The sequence below is a fragment of the Brachyhypopomus gauderio genome, chromosome 8 (genome assembly GCF_052324685.1).
Source record: "Brachyhypopomus gauderio isolate BG-103 chromosome 8, BGAUD_0.2, whole genome shotgun sequence".
In the NCBI taxonomy this organism is placed as follows: Eukaryota; Metazoa; Chordata; class Actinopteri; order Gymnotiformes; family Hypopomidae; genus Brachyhypopomus; species Brachyhypopomus gauderio.
The window spans coordinates 16,896,880-16,920,736 of NC_135218.1; the positions used below are offsets into that span (position 1 = coordinate 16,896,880).

Below are 23,857 nucleotides of genomic sequence, written 5' to 3' on the forward strand. Positions count from 1 at the left end.
TGCTTGCACACTTACTGATCAGAAAGAGCTTTCTAATAATGTATTTAGCATAGCTTTTGAAAAAATGTGTGAGACTCAATTTCTTCATATTATGGCTGCGCCTTGATATCATCCTCAGGATAAAGAATCTGTTGGACAGCTTTAATGACACATTAGCCAATTTGTTATCACATAGACAAAATGAAGGCTTCCATGGTATTCCATGCATTCTGTGTCTGCTTCAGAAACAAATCCATCCCACAGGACAGGTCATCCCACAATGTTCCTTTTGGATTACAGGTGATTTCTAACATCTGAAACATGTTAGGAATCATCATGAGGATCTAAAGAGGCTGAAGCAAATTATTAAGGCACTGAACTTTTCAAATACAAATAATAAAGACTTGTTTTATGGGGCATGTCACCTCAAAGCCGTTTTTATGGTCGAACTCAGCGATGTGCAATGGTGGTTGCACATGCCCATAAGTTCTGCTTCTTATCAGAGGCCTGGGATTTGTGGGAGTGCTGAGTCTGCAGTTACAGTCTAAGACACCTACCTCTATATTCATGTTGGATAAATTCATGTCCTTGGAGAATAGGGGAACCCCTGCATTTTCAGATGCATGAAATGAAGGCCTGTTGGCCTTGGTTAGATTTGGAGTATGATAAGCCATCTGCCAACACTGTGATTGTGGCAGGAGTAGAGTCAGTGTGCAAGTGCATCCATGGACTGCATATATTTATGTAAAATCACTTGTAAATTACAGAGTGTAATCAAATTACACTGCCCCATTGTCTACACTTGTAAATTCTAAATAGCAATTTATAAATTACATGTATAATTTACTTTACACATGTAATTTACACAATGTATATTACATGTGTCATTTACAAATGATACTTGTACATTACAGTACAATGTTGTGCCGAACATAGCTGTTTGTTTCTAATGTATTTTTGCATACTGTATCCAAATATGTTTTCAAGATTTATCACCAGTAGGTTTTTCTTTTGTGAAAAACTTCTTCTTTTGTGCCCTCATTATATGGAAAAGCAGTACAACAGGGAGTGGAGCCCCTCTGTGCTGGCCGTCAGTGGAACACTGACACCCCACTGACATGGGCCAAAACCATACACCTGTACATTTCAGAAAGGAGGTTATGCATATTTTAATATGTTATATAACATCTCATTGCATAACATACTGATTTTGGCAAAACACAACATGATTGAAGTCTGTCTTTATATTCCAGTATGGTGATCTTGTCCCTGTGCTGGTTTAGCAGTCTCTGTGCTGTATCTGGTCCCTGTGCTGTATCTGGTCCCTGTGCTGTATCTGGGTCATGTTTCATATAGTCTCCTTGTTGCTTTCATTTTAGACACATCTATATGATGTGATGCACATTTTGGAGATGTGTCATTTTGTTGCATTTGGTTTTCTTTAAATGCGGAACATTCACTTATCTCAGTGTGCTTTCCTGTCTCCTGTTGTATGTATGGGGTCTAATGATCTGAGATATCACTGATTGCCGGTGGTGTACAATCAGACCCTTTAAAAAACAAAAAGTAGAAGAATTTATTTCATAAATAAAGCAAAATAAAAAAATATCAACCTGTTCATGTGGGCGACATTGCATATTTTGTATTTACTATAGGGCACATTTTAGTCTGAGAGTGGATGTAATCAGCAGTGCTCATTAGTGTAACTGCAGGGGCTCACAGCTGTGTACGTGCCTCCTTGCCCCTTCAGCTGATATTTTGAAGGGTTCTGTAATGTATGTGTATTAGCAGAATGATATGAAATCTGACCAATTAGGTTTATAATGGGGCTGGCCTATAGCAGCTAGGCCTTCTCAGTGAACTGAAGAAGGGTCTGTGGCATTATTAATAAAATGTCATTGTCTATGGACATGTAACCTTAGCCACTGAACCTTGAAGGATGAAGACACATAAGACAGACGTTGTGTGCCTAACTGAAAAGCCTTTTCTAGGGCTACCGTACAGTGAAAATCTCACAATAATAATAATTCAGTGAGGTCGACCAACTTCATCGGTAGACCTTAGTTAGAATGGAAACAGTTCTGTATGTAGTAAGACAGCTATGAGGTACGTCTGACTTACCCCTACCCTACAGAGTACATGCTAGACATGGCATTTCTGTTTTGTTAACTCTAGTTGTTTTTTCAGGACTGCTGAGCTGTTCCAAACTTAAGACTTCTCAATTTTTTTTTTTTTTTGCCGGGGAGGGGGTGGATCCCCATGGAAGGGCTGTGGTTTGCACACACCACTGCTGTAGATCAGTGATTCACAGAACATACCATTCATACCGTTCGTACCATTCTAGAGCAGAGGTCTTATGGAGGTCTTATTTTTTTTGGCAGTAATGAACTGTCTTTAGCATGTCTTTATATGCCCTCTCTGTTTTGAACTTGAAACAGTGCTGACTTACACAATTTATTTCTACAAAGTCAAGCGTCTGAGGTAGCCTCTTAATCCCGCATTTCCTCTCTTGATAAAGCAAACAGAAGTAGGTCAAAGTTAAGTGTTGCTAAGAAATAATACATGATGTGATAGGTCCTTGTCTGAGCTGTCGCTAATGAGGTACAGGCTCATTTAATGTGCACCTTAACCTTAGCTCTGCAGCGTGGGGAGGCGGCATGCTCATGTCCAGGGTAATGGTGTCGCTTTATGAATTATTTATCTGTGGTTGATGTAAATCCACACATGCCATGCTTTTCCATAATTATGATTAAAAGGTGTAGAGAAATACCATAGAGATGTGGTGTGTGTGTGTGTGTGTGTGTGTGTGTGTGTGTGTGTGTGTGTGTGTGTGTGTGTGTGTGACTGACGCAGCGGCCCTCTGCAGTAGTGTTGAGGAAGCTTCTGTCATTTATCTATAATCTTTCTCTGGTCCTAATGCTTCTCTCCTCTTCTCCCTACACTCCTCTCCTCTGTGCACTCCTCTCTTCTCTCTCCCTTTCTCTCCTCCTCCCCTACTCTGCTCTCTCTCCTCTACTCATCCTGTTCTTTCTCCTCTCCTTTCTTCTGATTCCATATCTACACCAGCAGTACACACACTGTCAAGGAATTCTGCAACATTTTAATTAATTGAATTACCTTATCTTGTTTTCAACCTGCTAGCGTGTCAGTAGGCCCATTATAGAGAAACAGTCTTACAAGGGACAGCTTTCGAGGCTTTAAAATCTTCCTTGTGAGTTTCAGGATAAAAATAAAAAAATATTAGACACTGTAGATTAGCCTTCTGGTCAATAGCAACAGTAGCTACATCAAACAGCAGTGTAAAAAGCTAACGAAAGCTGACATCTCACATGAAGTATCAATTTAATTTATTTTAAACTAATGAAGACCTAAGTTACATATAAATAAATCATCCCCACAGTTACAAGCACTGTACTACAGGTATGGAGATGATACAGTACAAAAGGTCTTACCAGTCTGTTAATGTGGCACACACTCATTAAAATGTGTGTAAGAAATTTCCTTTACGAGACTCAAAATGAATGCCTCTAAAATTGTGATGTGAATTGATGGATGTGTATTTGCTGTTTAGCTGGAATAGATTGTGTGTTGGTGTGGTGGTGTAGAGTGGACAGCCACCCGTGTGAAGCCCTTGCTGGGCTCAGCTGTCTCGGGGGAGACTGACTGAGCTGTGAATGCAGCCGGTCTATCTGATTCTGATCCAGACATTTGATTTTAGGCTATTTGATGCTGTGTGGAGTATAGAGTGTCTAAGTAAAATAAGAGTTTAATTATGAAGATGAGCTGAGTTATGAAGATGAGTTGAGTTATAAAGAAGAGCTGAGTTATGATGAGTTGAGTTATGAAGAAGAGCTGAGCTGTTGTGAAGATGAGTTGAGTTATAAAGAAGAGTTGAGTTATAATGAGTTGAGTTATGAAGATGAGTTAGATGAGTTGAGATATGAAGGTGGAGTTATGAACACAAGTTGGTAATAAAGATGAGTTTAGTTATATGGATGAGTTATGAAGATGAGTTATTTCATTTACTTGTTTCCCTTGCAATGGCAGCTGTATCCTTGGAGTTATTCCATGCGTTATGACACTGCTTAAAGAAATTGTGTGTATCTGCTCTTAGGAGGTATTGCTCAGACAACCCTGCTATAGTATTTTTGTATGGTATCTATAGGTGACCCACATATAAACCTTAGCACAACAAAGATTATAAAATCTTTATTTTCTTATGCTTAACACATGAAACTGTGTGGACCACATGCCATTCTATGCCAGTCAGTTTAGTGCACTGGGTCAAAAAGGATTACTTTTACTTGCATAAGCCCCTTCAAATGGTTCTTTCAGAGCCGAGGCTGGGCCTCTGTAATCCCTTCCTAGGGCTTGAGTGTTTCGGATCACTGCGTTACCAGTGAAGTCCGAATCAGAGCAAATTTAATTGCTAACCAGTGTCAGCTGTTTTAATCGAGCTTCAGGGTGCACAGGGCCAATGTGCTCAGTGTTTCATGCTTTTTGGAGCTAAGAAACATAACGGAGGAGATAGGACTTCATCTGCAGCTTTATATATTATCGTTGTCATGACAATAACTTTTAAGTTAAATAAGCACTGTTTATTTAGCCTGATTGACACTGCCATAGTTTATGTAGATATGGTTTACTACATTGGTAACCATTTACTGAATACTACCAGTTTTCAGTAAACTACCAGTTCCAGAGTACCAGAGTACTGTAAACATCATATGATGACGTTATTAAGTTCCATCTTAATCATCCTCAGCGTCTGTTGCTAGAACTCAACCTTAGGCAGATTATGCAGATATGTTGCTGGCCTAATACAAAAGATGAGAATGTTAAATGAGCTGAAAACCCATCTTCTTTGTGCAAGACATTTTGTAAGTCACTGGTCACACAAAAACTGAACTCTTGTTCCTACAAATGGTGCGAGACGTTGCATTTTAGACGTGTTCCAGCAGATCCATTGTCATGTTTTCACCCTCCCATTATCTCTTTAGTGATTCATTCCTGCTCTATAGTCTCTTGCAATATTTGAACACCCAGCTGCTGGTTCATGCAGCCCATTAAATATGCATAGGAAAAGCACTGCTGTAAACCACTCACTATTTAATTACTTTTTACAGGGGTATTTCGGAGTCTGTTTTGTTTTGGAATTTCATGAATAGCACATAAATGAAGAAATTAATTCCAGTGCAAGTCTATTGCCTTAAACATAAGCTCCAGTGTTGCTGACATCCTCAGACATGGTGGTGTATAATATTGGGTGAGAGTGTTGTAGGTAGGAGCAGGTTTAGGGTGCTGGGCTGATGGCATGTAAGCCTTAACTGTGGATGCTGTGTGTTTTTTCAGCCTCTGCCTGGACCATTTCAGGACCACTGCTGTCCAGCATGAACGTGATTAATACCACCTGAATGAGATTATGTGCAGTTTCTTCATTCATCTCTGGTTAGTTAGCTACTGTGTAGTTCTATTCCTGAGCCAGATATAGATGTTTGGTAAGACACAGGAACCAGGTCGGTGTCCGTGTGGAGAGAACTGTGTTTTGGTCTTCACAGAGCACACATGGCCTGCCACAATGTGACTCGGTGCATGTGCTGATTCCTAACATTGCTCCTGATGACCCTAGTTCTGTAACCCGAGAGTTCACAGTAACAAGCTAAAGTGAACAGATGCCCCCCTGTGCAAGCACTGACTTCTAACACATACAGTGCCAACGACAGGTGACAAGGTGACGCTGTACAAGGTGACAAATCTCAGAATGTCTAACGAGTTTCCCAGGTTCACTGTGCCATTCTCCTGCTGGGCTTGTTTGTAGTCGCTTTTGTTTTCCATTGCTTTTAAATAATCAAATGCAACAAGAGCAAATAAAATAACAACAAACCTTCAAGTAAATAAGTCAATGAAACAAACAAACCAAAAACAAGAAAACAAAAATGTTCTTGTGTTAATCCAGTTGATGACATTGCTGACTGTGTCTGTGTTGAATACCAGACATGGCGGAGAGGTAATGCTCAAAGTTGTAGGATTCTAACTGTTACCTGTTCTATTTCCCTTGCATCTTATCTAAAAAAAGGACTCTCTCTTCTGCTTTGTGTCCTGAATCTGTCTCCATTAGTACATGTGTCCCCGGGCCATGAGCACCACACAGGTAGCTAGGCCTCTGTTCCGTCAAGGTGACCCGCAATATCCATCTCTATGGCCCTGTGCCTAAACTTTGAACACAGAGAGTTTTCTGCAGAGTCTCTTGGCAGTTGACACCAGCTTTTACCACTGTCTGACTCCAAACACATGCAATTATTCTCTCTGTTTATCTCTGATTTCGTAATAAGAATGTTGAACAGACTGTGTTCAGTGATGGGGTTGTGTAGTAATCTGGTGGTTTAGCTATTTTTTTCAATCTGGGAGTATTTAACATCACCTCTTATGATGCAGGTATGAGGTTGTTAGATTGAGTGAACATTTGCTGAGTGTAAATCAGGTTTACAGTAATTATTACTCCTAAAATGATTACTGCAATTGGGATTGTGCATTTCACTGACCAATATCTGTGCACTGAATAAGTGAAACATTATTTCACTGGTCTCTTAAATGCTGTAGGAGACTTTCGTATAAGTTTGTTTTATGGTTTTTATAAGTATAATTGCTATGACTTAAGCCCACACTGTATTAGGTTTGTCGTTTCCTACTTGCAATTGAAGATTGACACATTGGTAAAATGTTTAGTTATTTAATAATATATATATGCTTTTTTTCTGATTCCCTGACATAGCTACTCACATTGTAAGAACTCAGCCAGTTTATGTAACTAAGAGAAATTGGTCTCAGAATAAGGTCACACACATTGCTGATCCTCATAGTGCCATTGCTGTGGAAAGTAATAGGTAATGCTGCGGTTTTCTGGAAGTGTTTAGTGTCAATAATACTTTACAGGATACTGAAGAAAGCAAACATAAAGTATCTCAGGATAATTCAATAGATATTTTAAGCTTTGAAATCCAGAGCCGGAGCATAAAACTCAACCTGGTTAATCTAGAAGCTTCAGCTGCCTAGCTCACGCTAACACGTTTCTGTTGTTAGCAGGCTAGATTTGATTTGGTGTATGTCCACCTCTTTTGATGACAAGCTTTTGGCATGTATCCCACATGCTGGGAGGTAAAAGTCAAGCTGGATTTGAGCAGTCATGGCCTTTCAGGAGAATGAGGAATGGAACACAGGGAAATCAGGAGGAAGCAGGTCACATGGTTAGCATGGCAGACAAGTCAAAACAATGACCCATTTTGTAAGGACAGTTAGGTAATTCTACAGTGAAGCCCGTGCACTCTTCCTCTTGACAGGACGCTGAATGTTTCTATGGGTCTCTGTTTGTCATCTCTCGGGTAGGTTTCTCTGTACTCTTTCTTTCTGCACCACTTTGCTGTTGGATCAGATTCAAACCAAAGATCTGAATGGATAGTGAAGGAATTTGGCATGATGTGGAAGAACATAACAAGCCTGTATATGTTGAGTTTACACATTTCGTACTTTGAATCAGCTTGCTGCTTGCCAAAAAAAAAGGTGTGAGCAGCATCTCACACTTTCACATTAACATCCAGAGGCACCACTGACACTGGAAGCCCCCTGGAAAGACAAAATGTTCTAAAATTACAGGGTGGTTTTAGTAACATGTCCTTAATATCATTAGTTTGCTGGAGTGCTACTATGATTTCACTTTAGGGCTCACTGACATTGTGCCCCCTAAAACTGACTATGCCCCATACTGTAAAACTGACTATGCCCCGTGCTGTAAAACTGACTATGCACCGTGCTGTAAAACTGACTATGCCCCGTGCTGTAAAACTGACTATGCACCGTGCTGTAAAACTGACTTTGCCTCATGCTGAAAACTGACTATGCCCCATACTGTAAAACTGACTATGCACCGTACTGTAAAACTGACTATGCCACATGCTGTAAAACTGACTATGCAACGTACTGTAAAACTGACTATGCCCCGTGCTGTAAAACTGACTTTGCCTCATGCTGAAAACTGACTATGCCCCATACTGTAAAACTGACTATGCACCATGCTGTAAAACTGACTATGCACCGTACTGTAAAACTGACTATGCCCCATGCTGTAAAACTGACTATGCACCGTACTGTAAAACTGACTATGCCCCATACTGTAAAACTGACTATGCACCGTACTGTAAAACTGACTATGCCCCATACTGTAAAACTGACTATGCCCCGTGCTGTAAAACTGACTTTGCCCCATACTGTAAAACTGAATATGCACCGTGCTGTAAAACTGACTATGCACCGTACTGTAAAACTGACTATGCCCCATGCTGTAAAACTGACTATGCACCGTACTGTAAAACTGACTATGCCCCATGGTGTAAAACTGACTATGAACCATACTGTAAAATTACTATGACCCTTGCAAAACTGAGTATGCTCCTTGTAAAACTGACTATGCCCCACGTAAAACTGACTATGCCTCATGTAAAACCAGCCCACTTTGGTCATTTCATTTTCTTCGTCATACTCTGTAGTGAATGAGCAGCTCACAGCTGAACAAGATGTTCTTTGCAGTGTCCTCCCACACACACCGACATGCTATCACACAGAGCTCGAGTGTGATGTTGAGAGTAGGAAAAGGGTTCCTCTGTGGTCAATTAGGCATTTACATTTTTCAGGTGGCCAGGGTGATCGTATTTTCAAATCCATCATTTCCCATCATTTAACATGACCGTTTTGAACCCTAGGTGAACATTCGCATGCATTGCAATCTGTGTCCGTGGATCCTCAATAGCTGTAATTCAGGACTGGACTAGTCCTCAAAGATCCAGGCTGCTCTGCTGTGATGACACCACTACTGAATTTGACTTCTCTTGGCTTTTTGTTTCCAAGTAACCAGTGCTGAAAGGGTGAAGGTTGAGCTTTCAATGTGAACATATGCAGTGTGTTTTGTAGAAGTATATAGTGTAGTAGGTATTTCTAAGATAAAGGAGCAACACAGAAAAAGAAGCAGAGAATGTCATGTCCAGCTATGGAAACAGCCCTTTTATTGCAGTGTGAAGTCTTTATAAAGCAAACAAACCGAAAAGTGGCTAAACTAAACAGGAACACAGGGTGAGTTATCAACAGAGAAACACACCACGATGAGGGCAGAGCGTTTCTAACAGGTAATTAAATGAACAAAAGACAGGACTAACTGAACCAAACCAAACACATAAAGTGTTTAATAGACATATTTAACATTACATTTAAACAGAAGTCTGTGAAGAGGGCTGATATTTACAATGATAATGTGCTAATGTCATTTGCAGTAATTAAGAGATTTATTATACTACGATCACATTTTAAGTACTTGCAGCTATGGAGGTTTATAAACACTAGTCCACTCTTATCACCTACCATCTTAACAACTATAGCAAAACAGCCAACAAATGACTAGGTCTCCAAAAGCTACAAATCACTCTTACACAACCAACTGGCCAGTAAGTTTATGGCAACCGCAGAATTCAAGAGAATTGCTTGGTGTCGTGATATACCATCTGACATTACAGTACACGAATGAAGCTTCTGTTACTTACATGCTCTTAAAACCTCTGTAAACACACACTTCAGATTACATGCCCTTAAAACCTCTGTAAACACACACTTCAGATTACATGCTCTTAAAACCTCTATAAACACACACTTCAGATTGATCAAGTTGAACTTGATGAAGATAAGCTTTACACATGGGAGGTTAAACAAAATGATTTCCAATGTTGCATATTTATATATGAATCTGAAGAACAAAGCAGAGTCAGTTTCTTGTTTCTGGAGCCATGTAGAGATACATAACTTTATAGGAATATAGAATTATATATTACTATAGAATTTTTTCTATAGAAATAAGAAATTATATATTGTAGGTCAATTTCTCATGGTGTAGTGTAAGCACAGCTAAAACGAGATATAATTTTGTTTAGTCTTGGAAAAAATAGCACATATAATAAAAAACATAAACATGTTTTTATTAAAACATAAACACATTTTAATAAAAAATTAAAATGTGAGATATATATTTTAAGGCTTTTTAAAATTTCTCTTAAGAAACATGTGCATGTGTATATTCAAATGTGTGTGTGTGTGTGTGTGTGTGTGTGTGTGTGTGTGTGTGTGTGTGTCTGTGTCTGTGCTTTTGATAATGATTTGTTGAGAGGGAGGGAAATTTGGTAAAGGACTGAGATTTTCTTTTGTGTATATGAAAAAGACAAACTAACTGGAGAGGCGCACAGCATTGTGGGAGTCCTTCCCGTGCCCTTTCCTCCTTCCCAGTGGCCCACTCCTACAGTCCAGATGTCGTAGTAGTAATTTGGTGCTAAATGTCAAATTTTTTTAGGGTTTAGCGTCAATTAAAATGTTTTATTGGTGCAAAAAAAAGACCTTTCACAGACTTCCACAGGGCATAATTTCAGTCAAACTGCGAGATCACTTAGATTTCCAGATATACCACTAATGTAATAACATGACAATTGGGCTGTTCCTTCAATTTTATATTGTGAAGACAAAGAAGAATAACGTTTAAATATATTTTGTTTGTTGTCATGCGATTACTTTAGTGTTTTGGTCGTAACTGAACATTGAAGGCGGTTACTGCATGTCCTCTGTTTGTGCCCTCAACTAACATGTGTGCCACCGCTTCAGCAGTACTCCAGTTCAGTACTCCAGTTAAAATAACATTGAAACATTCCAACAGTACTACCTCTTCAGCAGTACTCCAGTTCAGTACTCCAGTTAAAATAACATCAAAACATTCCAACAGTACCACCTCTTCAGCAGTACTCCAATCAGTACTCTAGTTCAGTACTCCAGTTCAAATGACACTGAAACATTCCAACAGTACCACAAAATAAAGTGAAGTTGGTGAAATACACAGAGAGCCAGGATGTTTTACACAGAGGCCCTTCATCAGCAGTAGAAGCACAGTTTTGCATCTTTCTTCCTCTTTTTCTCTCTAATGAGATTGATAGTGATCACTTGTGAAAATTTGTGATATGTTCTGATAGATAATTACCGGTAACTTTGCTGAAAGATTGTTAAAATCTTGGTTATGCATGCATTCTCATTTAAAATAATGGAGTGTAACAAGTAATTTTTTAACAAATCTATTTATTTATTTACATTTTAAACCAATTGAGCTGAAAATATAATACATTGCCCACACTCCGATGTATAAAAACACATTTGACATGCATGTGTAAAGAACTTGTGAAGTCAGCTGCCCTATCTTGGCACACATCTTTTCAGTAATCCTCTCCTGGCACATGTTCAAATAAGAGAACCCTCTGGTCTGTCAGAAAGGGTCTCCTTGGACCCCTGTTGACCTGTGATAGCACGCCCACTGACCGACTTAACTTACAACAGCTGATACTCACAAAAACTCACCTATACAAGAACAGCAGGCTGAGAAACGTATCAGATCTGACCAGATTTTATCAGCGCAGAGCTGTGTGCGCAGCCACTCAGCTCTCCAGCATCTACAATTCTTTCTTTCTTAGTTGTATGTCTACAGAAAAGTGATAAAAAAGTAAATGTTTGTAGTATCATTCTTACTTCCCTGGTGGTCATAGTATAAGTGGCCAATCAAAAGAACTTGAATGACCAGGCAGACAAATATGTGTGTTCAAATATGTGTATTCAAATATGTGTGTGTTTGTGTGATGAGTTGCTTGCCTGATATTTCTTCAAAGTATGTTCCTTTTCCAAAATATTTTAAGCTAAATTGAGCATTATGTAACTGCATTTCCGTAGTACCTGTGATCATCATAGCTATTGTGAGCTTTGTTGGCTTAATATTTTAAGTGACATTAATCAAACTTCTGTGTCTGTTCCATTTTTTGTTTTGAATACTTTTCTTGGTGATTTTACTAAATATAAACATAACACAAATTTTTGTATAAGAACACAGATTTTTGTTCAGCCATGTTTACATGCGTTTTTATATTTAGAAATGTCAACATCAGTCTCTTGGTATTTGTTTTTGGAAAAGGCCATTAAGAATCCATTTCAATAGAAAACATTTTTGCAGTTTTATTTAGATTTAATTGTTAGTTATATATAACAATGCAGAAAATATTAATGAAGCTGTAAAATAAAAACATAATGCAATTTGAATGAACATAACAGGAATTAAAGAAAAAAATTCTGTCATAAAAAAATGTTTCTTTCTCAAGAAGCGGTTACCTAGGTAACCATTTCAGCTATTACGAGTAATACATGTCAGGTTGGCCGCTTGTGGCCCTGTGGAATTCAGCAGGCGAACACACACATGCATTTTTAATGAGCATGTACAATCTGATGCTGCTTATTTCCTTTGAGAGCACATTTAAACATGCCAGTAAGCAAATAAAACGTCTTTGTTAAAAAATGACACAATGAACTTTCCTACTGGGGCCCGGAGGATGGAAGCTTTATTACAAAAACTAACGTTTCTAATGTTTCTAATGTTTAATCGCACAACTGTTCAGTTTCTTATAGATCCCAATAACACAGTCTTTCTTTCACACATTTGAATCATCCTCCCTCTTAAGTGTCATGAATTAACAGAGATGTCCCTATGCAGATCTTTTCAAAAGCAAATAAATAAATATAAAAAATGGTGCCATTTCTCTGGAGTGGAGCTGGGAAGTTGTGAATGTGTCCTCTCGCCTTTGCAGAAGCAGCTCTTGCGTCATAGAGTTTCCATAGCACCCTGAGCAGAGCTGGCTGGTCGCTGCACTGAGCTCGCGCTCCGCCGTTCATTCTACTGCAGTCTCCTCTTACGGGACTGGACACGTCAGGCGGAGATGCAGCGTGTAGCGATCGTTGCGCGGTGTGTTCGTGTGACGCTGCCAGTTTCGTGAATAGAAAAATAAGTGCCGCATGTGTGTTGTGTGCGTGGTTGAAAGACCCGAATTTTCACCGCTTTTGTAGAAGAGTCCTGTCTCGGTTGTGTTGAATTATCTCGAACTCAATTATGCAGGCTATAGGTTTTAATGAGCAGTTCAGAGGGAGGCCAAAACCTCCAGCGTTTAAGGCCAGATCTCCAGGACAGACCCTAGGCCACAAATATAGCATAAGATAATGTGGGCAGAATATCACTCTTATAAAACAGAACATTGCATTGCATAGGTGTGCATTGTACTAACGACCACATATGGCTGTAATTGAAGGGGATGAATACCTACCCAGCATGCCACAGTCACACTGCAAAGTGTTTGATAGGGCCTAGCTGGTTTAGTGAAGTAGACTGACTGCTTCTGTTGTCAGGATGTCTACGGCTACTCAGATGCTTGGTTATAAATATATGCAGTTCTCACCAAACACTCCAATCTACAATGGAGGATAAATTAATAAAATGAAATCATCGACTAAGTTGTGACATGCGTGTACCTAATTGGATTGGGAAAACAGATGAAACAGTTAAATAATTACTGCGATTTATTGGTCTAACATAGCAATCAACAAAACGTTTTCTCTTGATGAATAATATACATAACAATTAGACGAATATTGGTATCTAGGGCAGTGAGTTAACAACAGAAAGTGTCATGCAACCACTCTCTAGCCTATTATAGAAATGAAAGAGAAGGCCTAATCAATCAGTCAGGAAACAAGAAAATCAAGAATCAGTCTCGGGCAGTGTAAGCTAAAAATGTGACACTTTAAGAAGCAATCCCAAGGCTCTATTAACACACGAGACGTGTAGAGACGTGCATCTAATCAGCTACACTTCTGAGATACACAGTATTCTGAGATAATTGGTGATGTGATGTTGCTTGATATTTATCATTATAGGTTAACAGGATTGCGTAGGGATAAGGGGTTAGAAAGGAATGCTCCATCATCATCTTTCATCTGGGGATATTTAGGTAAGAACGTTGCATGTTTTTGTTGTGTTAAGGCAGAAAACAAGATTGATGGAAAGTAAAATAAACCTGATCTGCAGCATACAGATAAAAACACTGAACTGCTGTTTAATTCCTGAGGCATCTTATAGGAAGTGTGTTGTCCTGAAGTTCCAGAACCTTCTCCGAGGCGGAAGGCAGGATGCTAGCTGGTGCTCTTGGGCCTCCAGTAACCTTGTGCCCTTTAGCCTCACACACTTTTCGAATCATCGTTTTGGTTAGTTTGTTTCTGTTTGAATAGGGAATTGTTGTCGTGTCTTGTTGCAATGCTGTAGTTGATCAGCGAGATGTTTCAGTGCTATTTTAAGATCAATTTTGAACAATTAGTTAATTATATTAGAATCCTCTGTTGTTCAGTTTAATTGTTGAAGAGTTATTTTGAAATAGGAGGATACATTATTGATTCAAGGAAAGGCTAAAATAAGAGTTGCCAGCTTCAATACTACGAATTAACAAGACTCACTATCTAATAGAGAGTAAGAGACTACACTGTAAAACATAATAAAACCTTATACTTTGAGCTTGATTCTTGCAGGGTCAAGATTTGATTTCTAGTTATATATGTATCAATCAATTTTTTTTTCAAACGTTTTTAAAGTGGTTTATACCAGGTATTGTTATTAGTAGTAGTATACATATGCTATATGTATTTGCTCTTTTTTTGTAATGGGTTAATGATTCCTGAGTTGTATGATATATGGTACCTGTGTTTGAATGAACACTCTTGTCCTGGCTCTGGGACCCCTGCAGTGTTCTTCAGTGTCACTCCCTGGAGTTATATCAGTACATCTAGCAACAGAACACTGAAGAGGAACAGATAAATCCATTTTTCTCATCTTATCTTAGTTCTTTTTGTTTGCTTTCATGATAGGATGACTTTGTCTGATCATGGGTGATCTTGCATGTGTCTTTAAATATGTAATAAAATGATGCTTGGTGTGCAGAATGAAACCTGATTTATTTAAAAGTGGTTTTGCATTTTTATGTCTTTCCTGCCTGACATGTTGTGTCTATTTAGTTTGGTTGCTGACACATTTCTGAGTGTAAGGATGTCTGCGTACAGACTCTGAAGAAGATGAAGGCTACAGACGTATGCAGGGGGTTTATTCAGTGACCCTGTAAAGTAAGGCGATATCTTCCAGAAGGCAGTGTGGCGTTGCACATCCTGACCAGCAGAGACATTTCCATATGAGTCATTCTTACCTTGCAGAAAAACACTTTATGGACTTTTCTGATGGTTCTCTAAATCAGACATTGTGTAGGAAGGTATAACACAGATCAAAGTTGAAATAACTGTTGCTAAAGTATCCCATAGCATATTCACATCAAATAGCAGTTTTTTTTTGCTAATTATGTCTTAGTGTGACGTACCAGATCAGTTTAAAATGTTAAAAAGTAATGAACTTCACATTCCATTTGTTCTTTTGACTTTTAGTGACGTCTTGTATAGTTTAATATGTCCAGATATAGTTTGGCAGTGCTTGTCACTTTCATCTGAAATCTCAGATGAGTTGTGTGTTGCTCTTCTGTTATCCGGCCACGGTGCTAATTGTGCTTTCTTTTGTTCAAAGGGCTTTGTTTGAGTTGAAGTAGAAGGAGAAGCTTTGATTATTGTAGTCTCACATTTGCATTTGCAAAAGGCAAAAGCAGTCTGTATCAGCAAGAACTCACTTTGCAGTCATGCAGCTATTCCCCGACTCCTTCTGCAGTGCGGTCTGTTGCAGCTACCCTCCTTCCCTGGAAATCAGCACAGTGCTCCCCTTGATTCTCGCTCATGCTTGTCAGTACAGCATATTCATATATGTATATACATATTCACGTAAATAATATATTCATATATGAACATATATGTGCTTTTAGCCACTATGGCCCAAAGCTCTGGAATTCTCTTCCTGAAGAGCTCAGAGGCATTTCATCCTTGCATAGTTTTAAGAGCAGTCTCAAAACATTCCTGTTTAGATCCGCTTTTAGTTAAGAAACTCTGTCTTAATAGTTTTATCTTATTTACTTTACTTTTTATTATCTTACTTCACTTTTTACTTTTTATGTTATCTTAATATTTTTATCTTTAATTTCTTTTAACATTTTCTTTTTGTCTTTTTGTCTTTGTCTTATCTCCTTTTAATGTTTCTTTTATTTATACTGTAAAGCACTTTGAGTTACATGTATGTATGAAAGGTGCTATACAAATAAAGATTATTATTATTATTATTATTATTATTAACATTCATCCGTGCTGTAGATTGAATTAAATAGTAGTCGGCGCTGTATCAATTTATCATAGCCCTTTGTTTGGCTTCTAGGACCTTCTTGGTCATCACGTATGCCCACTGCCCAGATGACCATCCATGATTGATTACGTTGGTGTGGTTGGGAGCTGTAGCTCCTCTCATCTGAGGTGGGATTTCTGTGAACCAACATGTCCCTGAAGACACAGCGATTGAGTGTCTCGACTGGCAGAGAAATTTACAATCTGAGTCAATGGACATTAGAATTGTCTTATGAGCCATCAGAGAACAACCTTTCAGATAAATTTCCAAGGTTTATGAATTCCTTCTCTTTATTATAGACTCTTAAGATAAAATGATGTATTGCCTTTTGTTGAACTGTAGGGAAGGTGAATATTTATATAACATGGCTTTTTTATTCACTTGATTGGAATTACAATGCTGTCTCCTGAAGCATAATTGATTATCATTGTAAAAATTGGAGTAATCAAGATTTCTGTTTTTTAGTCGTTTATTTAATTTTTTTTTAAGTGACTACAGAGCCCTGGCAGTTTGAGTTGCCGTTTTGTGGTGGGAACTTGACACTGCAAGTCTAGTCTGTTAATTGTGTTTAACTTTGTCACAGATGGTTATGAAAGCTACCATTTGTTCAGCTTGACTGGCTTTTGCTGACCCTCATGTCTTATGGAGTGCGATGTGGGACATTCAGAAAGCTTTTGTGCCCCTACAATTCCGTTATTAAGAAGTGTTCACAAAATAATACAAGGGAACATGCATAGAACATATTCCAGTACAGTCTGTGTGTGTAGTCTCATTCACATACTGGTTATCCATTTGAAACATTCAGACTCAGTGTTATGTGTTCTGAAAGCTGCGGTATTGCCATGTTTCCCCATTATGTTTCTTTTCCTTTGTTTTTTCTTTTTTTTTTCTTTTTTTTCTCAGGTCATCATGAAGAAAGACAACATTATGTAACGTTTCGGGACAGCAGGGGTGGCGCAATCGCAGAGATTAGAATATTTATTTTAATACCAGTAAACAAACACGACAATACCACATAAAAAGGCAGAACGGGACTAAGTCAAATACTAAAGGGGAGATACAGATAACGGGGCAAACAAGACAACCAAGAAACGAGAATACACATACGAACATACTAATCCAAAGGACCTTACGAACATCACGTGAAGATAAATAACATGAAAGGAGCAACGACTAAAGGTGCTAGCTGGACAAACATAAAACCATGAACGACTAACGAAATGGGCAACCAAGAATAAACAACTAATGACTATAGACGACAGGGGAATCTAACATACATACACAAACCTGTGCTAAACAGAGAACAACCTGTAGCAACCACGAAGACTAGAAACGTAACTTAGAACAAGGACAGACATGAGGGAACTAGTAACAACAGGCGAACACTGAAACAAGGAGAACTTGCATACAAACAGATGCAGGGAGATACTGAACAAAATCTAAACAGACATAGAACAAGAACAAAATGCAGTAAGGAAAGATGGGGCGAACGAGGCAGAGCAGGACAAAGCAAGGCAGGACTCAGACAAACAATGACCGACACGGGAGTGAAACACCACGGGGATTATATACACTGAAACAGGGGAGGTAACGAGACTCAGGTGCGGGCACTAAAGACAGGGGCGTGACAGACAGAGGGAGAAATTGGGCAGGACCAGGGAGGAGGGAGGGGCTGGACGTTAATTATAATTATGTAACTGCGTTTGCGAGAATGTTAATGACATGTTAATGTTAATGAATGTTAATGAAAGATTGGTAGCCGTGTGTGTGTGTGTGTGTGTGTGTGTGTGTGTGTATATATATATATATATATATATATATATATATATATATATATATATATATATATATATATATATATATATATATATATATATACAGTATATATATTAGTAGTAGTAACAATAAGTGTATGTATGAGCTTAGTCTGATGGCCATGCATTTGAGTATGTGTGTGTGTGTGTGTGTGTGTGTGTGTGTGTACATAGCAATAGCAGTATATGCATGTATGAAGCTAGACTGGTTGCTGTGGTTGTGTGTTTTTATGTATACATGGGTTAAAATGTCAGCAGTGTGTATAAGCAGGAGGCTAGCCTGGTGGCCGAGTTCTTGTGTGTGTGTGTGTGTGTGTGTATGTGTGTGTGAGATGGGGGGGGAGTATATGAGAGGCTAGACTGATGGCGGTGTGTGTATGTTGCTAAGCTGTCCCATGACTCTGGCCTACAGTGCAGTGTCTGGAGATGACGACCAAGAGGAAGCTGATTGGCCGCCTGGTGCCTTGCCGATGCTTCCGTGGGGAAGAGGAGGTCATCTCGGTGCTGGATTACTCGCACTGTAGCCTGCAGCAGGTCCCCAAGGAGATCTTCAGCTTTGAACGCACCCTAGAGGAGCTCTACCTGGATGCCAACCAGATTGAGGAACTGCCTAAGGTACAAGGCATTTCTTCGTTTAAGATTCTTCATGCATTCGGGGAACTGCTCTTCAGTTCAAACTCAAACATTCTGTACATTTTGGAGAACAATAGGCATTTGGGGGGTACATGATAGTGGAACCTTTATAGAACCTCTATCACCCATGCGTGCTACAGAGCAGACATGCATGATTCTGGGCTAGAGAGTCTTGTTCTGTTTTTTTGCCACAGCAATTATGGTAATGTTGTCATATCATAAATGCAATCTCCATGTTTTTGCAGCAACAGCTGTGTCAGTGTAGCTTGGTCCATCCATCCCATGCAACCTCAGAACAGTCCCTGCCCTGGGTGTATTTATCCTCATTCAGCCTATTACATGATGACGTTATTTATGCTCAGAAAATTGCAACAGTGACCTATTCATCTCTAGTGGCTGACATTAGTCATTTACTAAATTGTAACTTCTAGCATTGCAGTGAGCCCACTAATAAAAAGGCTTTTTGGGGCTGTATGGGAGAATTGCGGACATTTCCTTTAGGTGCATATCTTTAGCTCATAGCCATGAACAAGTAAAATATAAGTTACACTGTGCACTAAGGTTGTTAGCATTGGATGTATCGTACATCAGCACCCTGGACAGCTCCCAATGGATACATTTTAAGCAAAGTACTGAAACATTATAATTCGCTGTTACATTTAAATTGTACATGTTTATCTGTTTATCTTAAGTACAGAGTTATTTTTTTTACCTAATAAATTCACTAAATTCATAGTGCATTTATCATGTCTGCTAAATGCTAAAAATTTAATTTAAAAAATAAATGTAAACGAAACCTTGGAAAATACTCCAAGGTTGGAAAACTTGGAAAACAAGACTTTGAAAAGAAAAAGGGTTTCTGGGGGTTTTATGTCCGTATGGATCATTGTGAGTTACATAAGAGTCATTCACGGTGGGCGCAAGGGCTCCTGGTGTATGATCTTTAGAGGCTATTGAATTGAGTTTTTTAGATACTTTTTTCTTCTTCTGCCCATTAAACCTAACCTTCGCCAATTTTCCTCGGCTCTTAGACCATTATTTGAGCCTAATAATGGATAGTTGTGTTGGTCCTTTCTCTTTAAATTTTGAGGTCTTCTAAATACCAGTTTAAGATAATGTTTATTTGTGATGGGAGAGTCATAACAGTGATATGATTTTTTTCTTTTTTTACTGTGGTATGCCAGGATAGCTGTTCTGTGCATCTGCTTGTGTCCAAGTGATAAAGTTGTAATACCCATACTGATGATGTTTAGATCATTAGATGTTATTCGATACTTATGTACTGTTATCCTACAATTTCAATACATTCATGGTTTAAGGTGGATATATTTTAAATGATCAGCACACCTAACATACACCTCTATGCTGTATTGATCAGTACACTTCTTTTTCTCTCTTCTCTCTCTCTCTCTCTCTCTCTCTCTTTCTCTCTCATCTATGTCTATATATCTGAATGTCTGTTTCAGCAACTTTTCAACTGTCAGGCCCTCCGGAAGCTGAGCATTCCTGATAATGACCTCTCCAACTTGCCAACCACTATCGCTAGCCTTGTAAATCTGAAGGAGTTAGATATAAGTAAAAATGGTACGTTTTGCACTTTGTGGTCTACAGGTTCTTCTGTTGATAATGCAAGTTGCTCAGTAGTAAACTTAAATGCATTGTCTTAGGGCAAAAATGTATTTCTAGTTTAGAATCGTTAACACATCTTATGCCAGTGCCGTATAAATGGTATTTTGATTATTTGTACTGTAGGATGCAAGCTGATTTATAAATTCTTTCCTCATTCCTTCAGGCATTCAAGAGTTTCCTGACAATATCAAGTGCTGTAAATGTTTATCAGTTGTAGAGGCCAGTGTAAATCCTATAACCAAGTAAGTACATGAACCACAGCTAATATACAGGACAGATTTCTGATTTTGTACACCTTGTCTGATCCTGCTATTTCATGAATGCACAACACAAGCCATTGCAGAAGGGTTTAAAATATTTGCCTTTTTGCTTGCCTTTTTTTTTTACAGCTAAAATCATCTGACTTCAAAATGCTTATCACAACAGAAATGCACTTAAACCTTGACTTACACTAACTTAATTTTCAGCAGGAGATTAAAAGCAGAATGCATTCATGATGCATGGCACTCTCTCTCTCTCCGTTCCTGTACCGTCAGACTGTAATCTTTCGAGGAGCCATCTTGGCTCTGCGACTAGCACAGGGCAGCAGGTGGGGGGAGGGTAATAGGGTTAGAGCACGGTCCCCCAACCTCTCTGTGACTCTAAGGTACTTAATGCTTATTGAGTGATCTAGCCCTGGACTTTAGGAAGCAATGACCTCCTATTCTTTCATTCAGACTCCCAGAAGGGTTCACCCAGCTTCTCAACCTAACCCAGCTCTTCTTAAACGATGCCTTCCTCGAGTACCTGCCCGCCAACTTTGGGAGGTAAGGGCTGAATCCAAAGATTTCTGCACTGTTAAAAAAATATTGCTGTCTTTACTTAAAAAATTTTTTTTTGTAACCTGACTGCCTTAAAATGTTGTGTTCATTGAACCTCGAATTATGAGTTTAGTTCACTTACTGTTTGAAGTTCAGTGAACTTAAACTTTTTTGTCAAGTTGCATCCTATTTTTACAACAGTGCTGTTTAACAAGCTTCCTTTCACTTTTACACTGAGTGTGAGCACACTGAGTTTTTTAGATGTGAGCTGTCTGTTCTTTATGTATTGAGCACAATAACAGAGACAAATGCTGACTTCTAGAGCTTCTTGCTCTGATGCACAGAGACAGGGCATCTCATCTTTGGTAATGAAATGCTAGTTCACTCTAGAGAGAAGGGGAGTAAAACCTGTTATTTTAGTAAATTCAAAAGCTGTTCAAAAACTGTTAGGATCTTAGCTTTAGGTTTTATCATACCTGAAAGCTGTCTGGATTATGGCTATGAAAGAAAGTCTCTCTGGATTATGGCTGTGGTGAATTGATTATGACACACTGCCTTTCAGATTGTCCAAATTACGCATCTTGGAACTTCGAGAGAACCATCTGAAAACCATGCCAAAGTGAGTGACCTGAGTGTGGGCTCCTGAGATGGGTGTGATGAGTGTTTTATGAGTTAGTATGCAAATACGCCTTTTTGCTCTGCTAACATTACAATAGTTACATAAACTGTATGAGAGTATTAAAGATTTGGTCCCATTCCTTTGTGCCTATGGTCATAGGAGGGTCTGATTGAATGGAATTATAATATTGCCTTTGAAGCAGTGACAGATCTGGGTAATGGTTTGAAGCGGTAACAAATATGAGTAATGGTACATTGTCGAATTAAGTTTTTTAGAGGCATCAGGCAGGTAGAGGCAGGACGTAGAGGCATGAGACAGAGGTACTGTTAACTGTAATGTGGTTCAAACAGTTTTACATTTACATAACTGGTCCATGACATTTCACTCACTTTAGTCAGCCATCCAGTCTTCACAGTCCTGCTCAGCCATTGCACTTGTGTTACAGATGATCAGCTTCTAAAGCAACAGTGAGATGAGCGTGTACTGATTTATTACACGAGGATGTATAGCACAGGACCAATCATCCAGCAATGAGGAGCACACATAAACCTGACCTTTCTGATTATCCCACACCACGCTCCCCCTACTTGCTTTTTAATGGAGGGGGAGACATCAGTGTGCTTTATCTGTCAGTACAAGGAACAATTGAGGCCAAAATGAAAGAAAGGAATGTTTGCCCTTTAAAGCCCCATGCAGTGCAGACTGTCTATATCTGCCCTCACCTCACAAGCATCTAATTTCGACCAAATGCTTTTTTTCCCCCGGAGTTATGACACAAAGGTTCATAGGGTTCATTCTGCCTTTTATCGATGAAAATGAGAGTACAGGTGTGCAGAATTAGTCAAAAGCACCAGATGCTATAATGTGTTCCATATTATGGTTCATTACAGCGGGAAAACACATTGCACACAGTGGATTATACATGCTACCTGTTTCAAATGGCCTGGATAACAACTCTTTTTATAGTACAACTCTTTGCTATAAAAAGTTTTAAACACACAAATTAAATTCAAATTTCTGCTTGAAATGGTATGTTGATGTAATGATAAATAAAACATAAAATTCAACATTTTACAGTGCCAGATTGTGTAATCAAGGTCACTGATGGATAAGGTATGAGAACCCTTACATTCAGTAACCAGTGCTGCTTCCTGTTGTCATGGACTGCCCCAACTCCTCCCATGGGCTCATTGATGTTCATGAATACGTTCATGTGTCTCTACATGAAAGTGTTTTCGTCTGTGTTATTTGTATCACCTGTTTCTTGTCTCATTATTGTTCTATGTTAAATTCGTGGATTTAAGTGTGCGTGTAGTCTACGTTCTTTTGTCTGACTTCAGTCCTGTATGTCTCGTGGTGTCATTAATAAAAGTTACATGTTGGAAAGTCGCTCCCTCTGCTCGGAATCCTGTTTCCTCGCACCGTTACAGAACGATGGACCAACCGGGATGCCCAGGGGTCAGCATGGCAGAAAGGGTAAGAGGTGCCATCTCCTCCCTCCTGCTAACCCCTGCAACATGAGAGTTAACGCTTTGGGCAAGGCGGTATGATTTGGCGAGGAGGACCGGCTGTCTGGTTTCCAGCGGGACTTCTCTGTTCCTATGGTCAGAGGGGAGACCAGCCAGCCAGCGAAGGGTTCTACTCCTCAGTAACCCAGATATCCCTGGGGCACTCAAGTTCTGGCAGGGGTGGGGTTCACCATCCGGTAGACAAGTTACTCTCAGTGCGTGAGAGGGTACCAGGATTGGTACAAGCTCTTTGGTGGACTCTCCCTAGGGAAGGCTGTAGTAGGCTGGTCCATTGGTGGACTCTCCCTGGGGGAGGCTGTAGTAGGCTGGTCCATTGGTGGACTCTCCCTGGGGGAGGCTGTAGTAGGCTGGTCCATTGGTGGACTCTCCCTGGGGGAGGCTGTAGTAGGCTGGTCCATTGGTGGACTCTCCCTGGGGGAGGCTGTAGTAGGCTGGTCCATTGGTGGACTCTCCCTGGGGGAGGCTGTAGTAGGCTGGTCCATTGGTGGACTCTCCCTGGGGGAGGCTGTAGTAGGCTGGTCCATTGGTGGACTCTCCCTGGGGGAGGCTGCTCCTGGCAGTGTCCTTGTTGCCGCAGTTCTGTCCTCTAGTCCCACCATTTGTTGCAGGTCTAGGGTTAGACTGCTGAAGAAAGGGCCCCTCGGTGGGGAGTTCTG

At 39.5% G+C, this 23,857-nt stretch overlaps 1 protein-coding gene across 4 annotated transcripts in view; it reads left to right on the forward strand.

The window, feature by feature from the left end:
* The window catches only part of lrrc7 (leucine rich repeat containing 7), an 87,119-nt gene that overhangs the window by 33,345 nt on the left and 29,917 nt on the right, over window positions 1-23,857 (forward strand). For 3 of the 4 annotated variants that reach the window (XM_077015004.1, XM_077015003.1, XM_077015001.1), the window contains 5 exons: window positions 18,404-18,606; window positions 20,091-20,208; window positions 20,417-20,495; window positions 20,970-21,059; window positions 21,616-21,672. In XM_077015004.1, the coding sequence (XP_076871119.1) occupies window positions 18,418-18,606; window positions 20,091-20,208; window positions 20,417-20,495; window positions 20,970-21,059; window positions 21,616-21,672 (533 nt within the window). In that variant the 5' untranslated portion in view covers window positions 18,404-18,417. Of the gene's footprint in view, window positions 1-7,315; window positions 7,359-18,403; window positions 18,607-20,090; window positions 20,209-20,416; window positions 20,496-20,969; window positions 21,060-21,615; window positions 21,673-23,857 lie in introns of those variants that run through there. The other variant, XM_077015002.1, reaches the window with a different exon arrangement.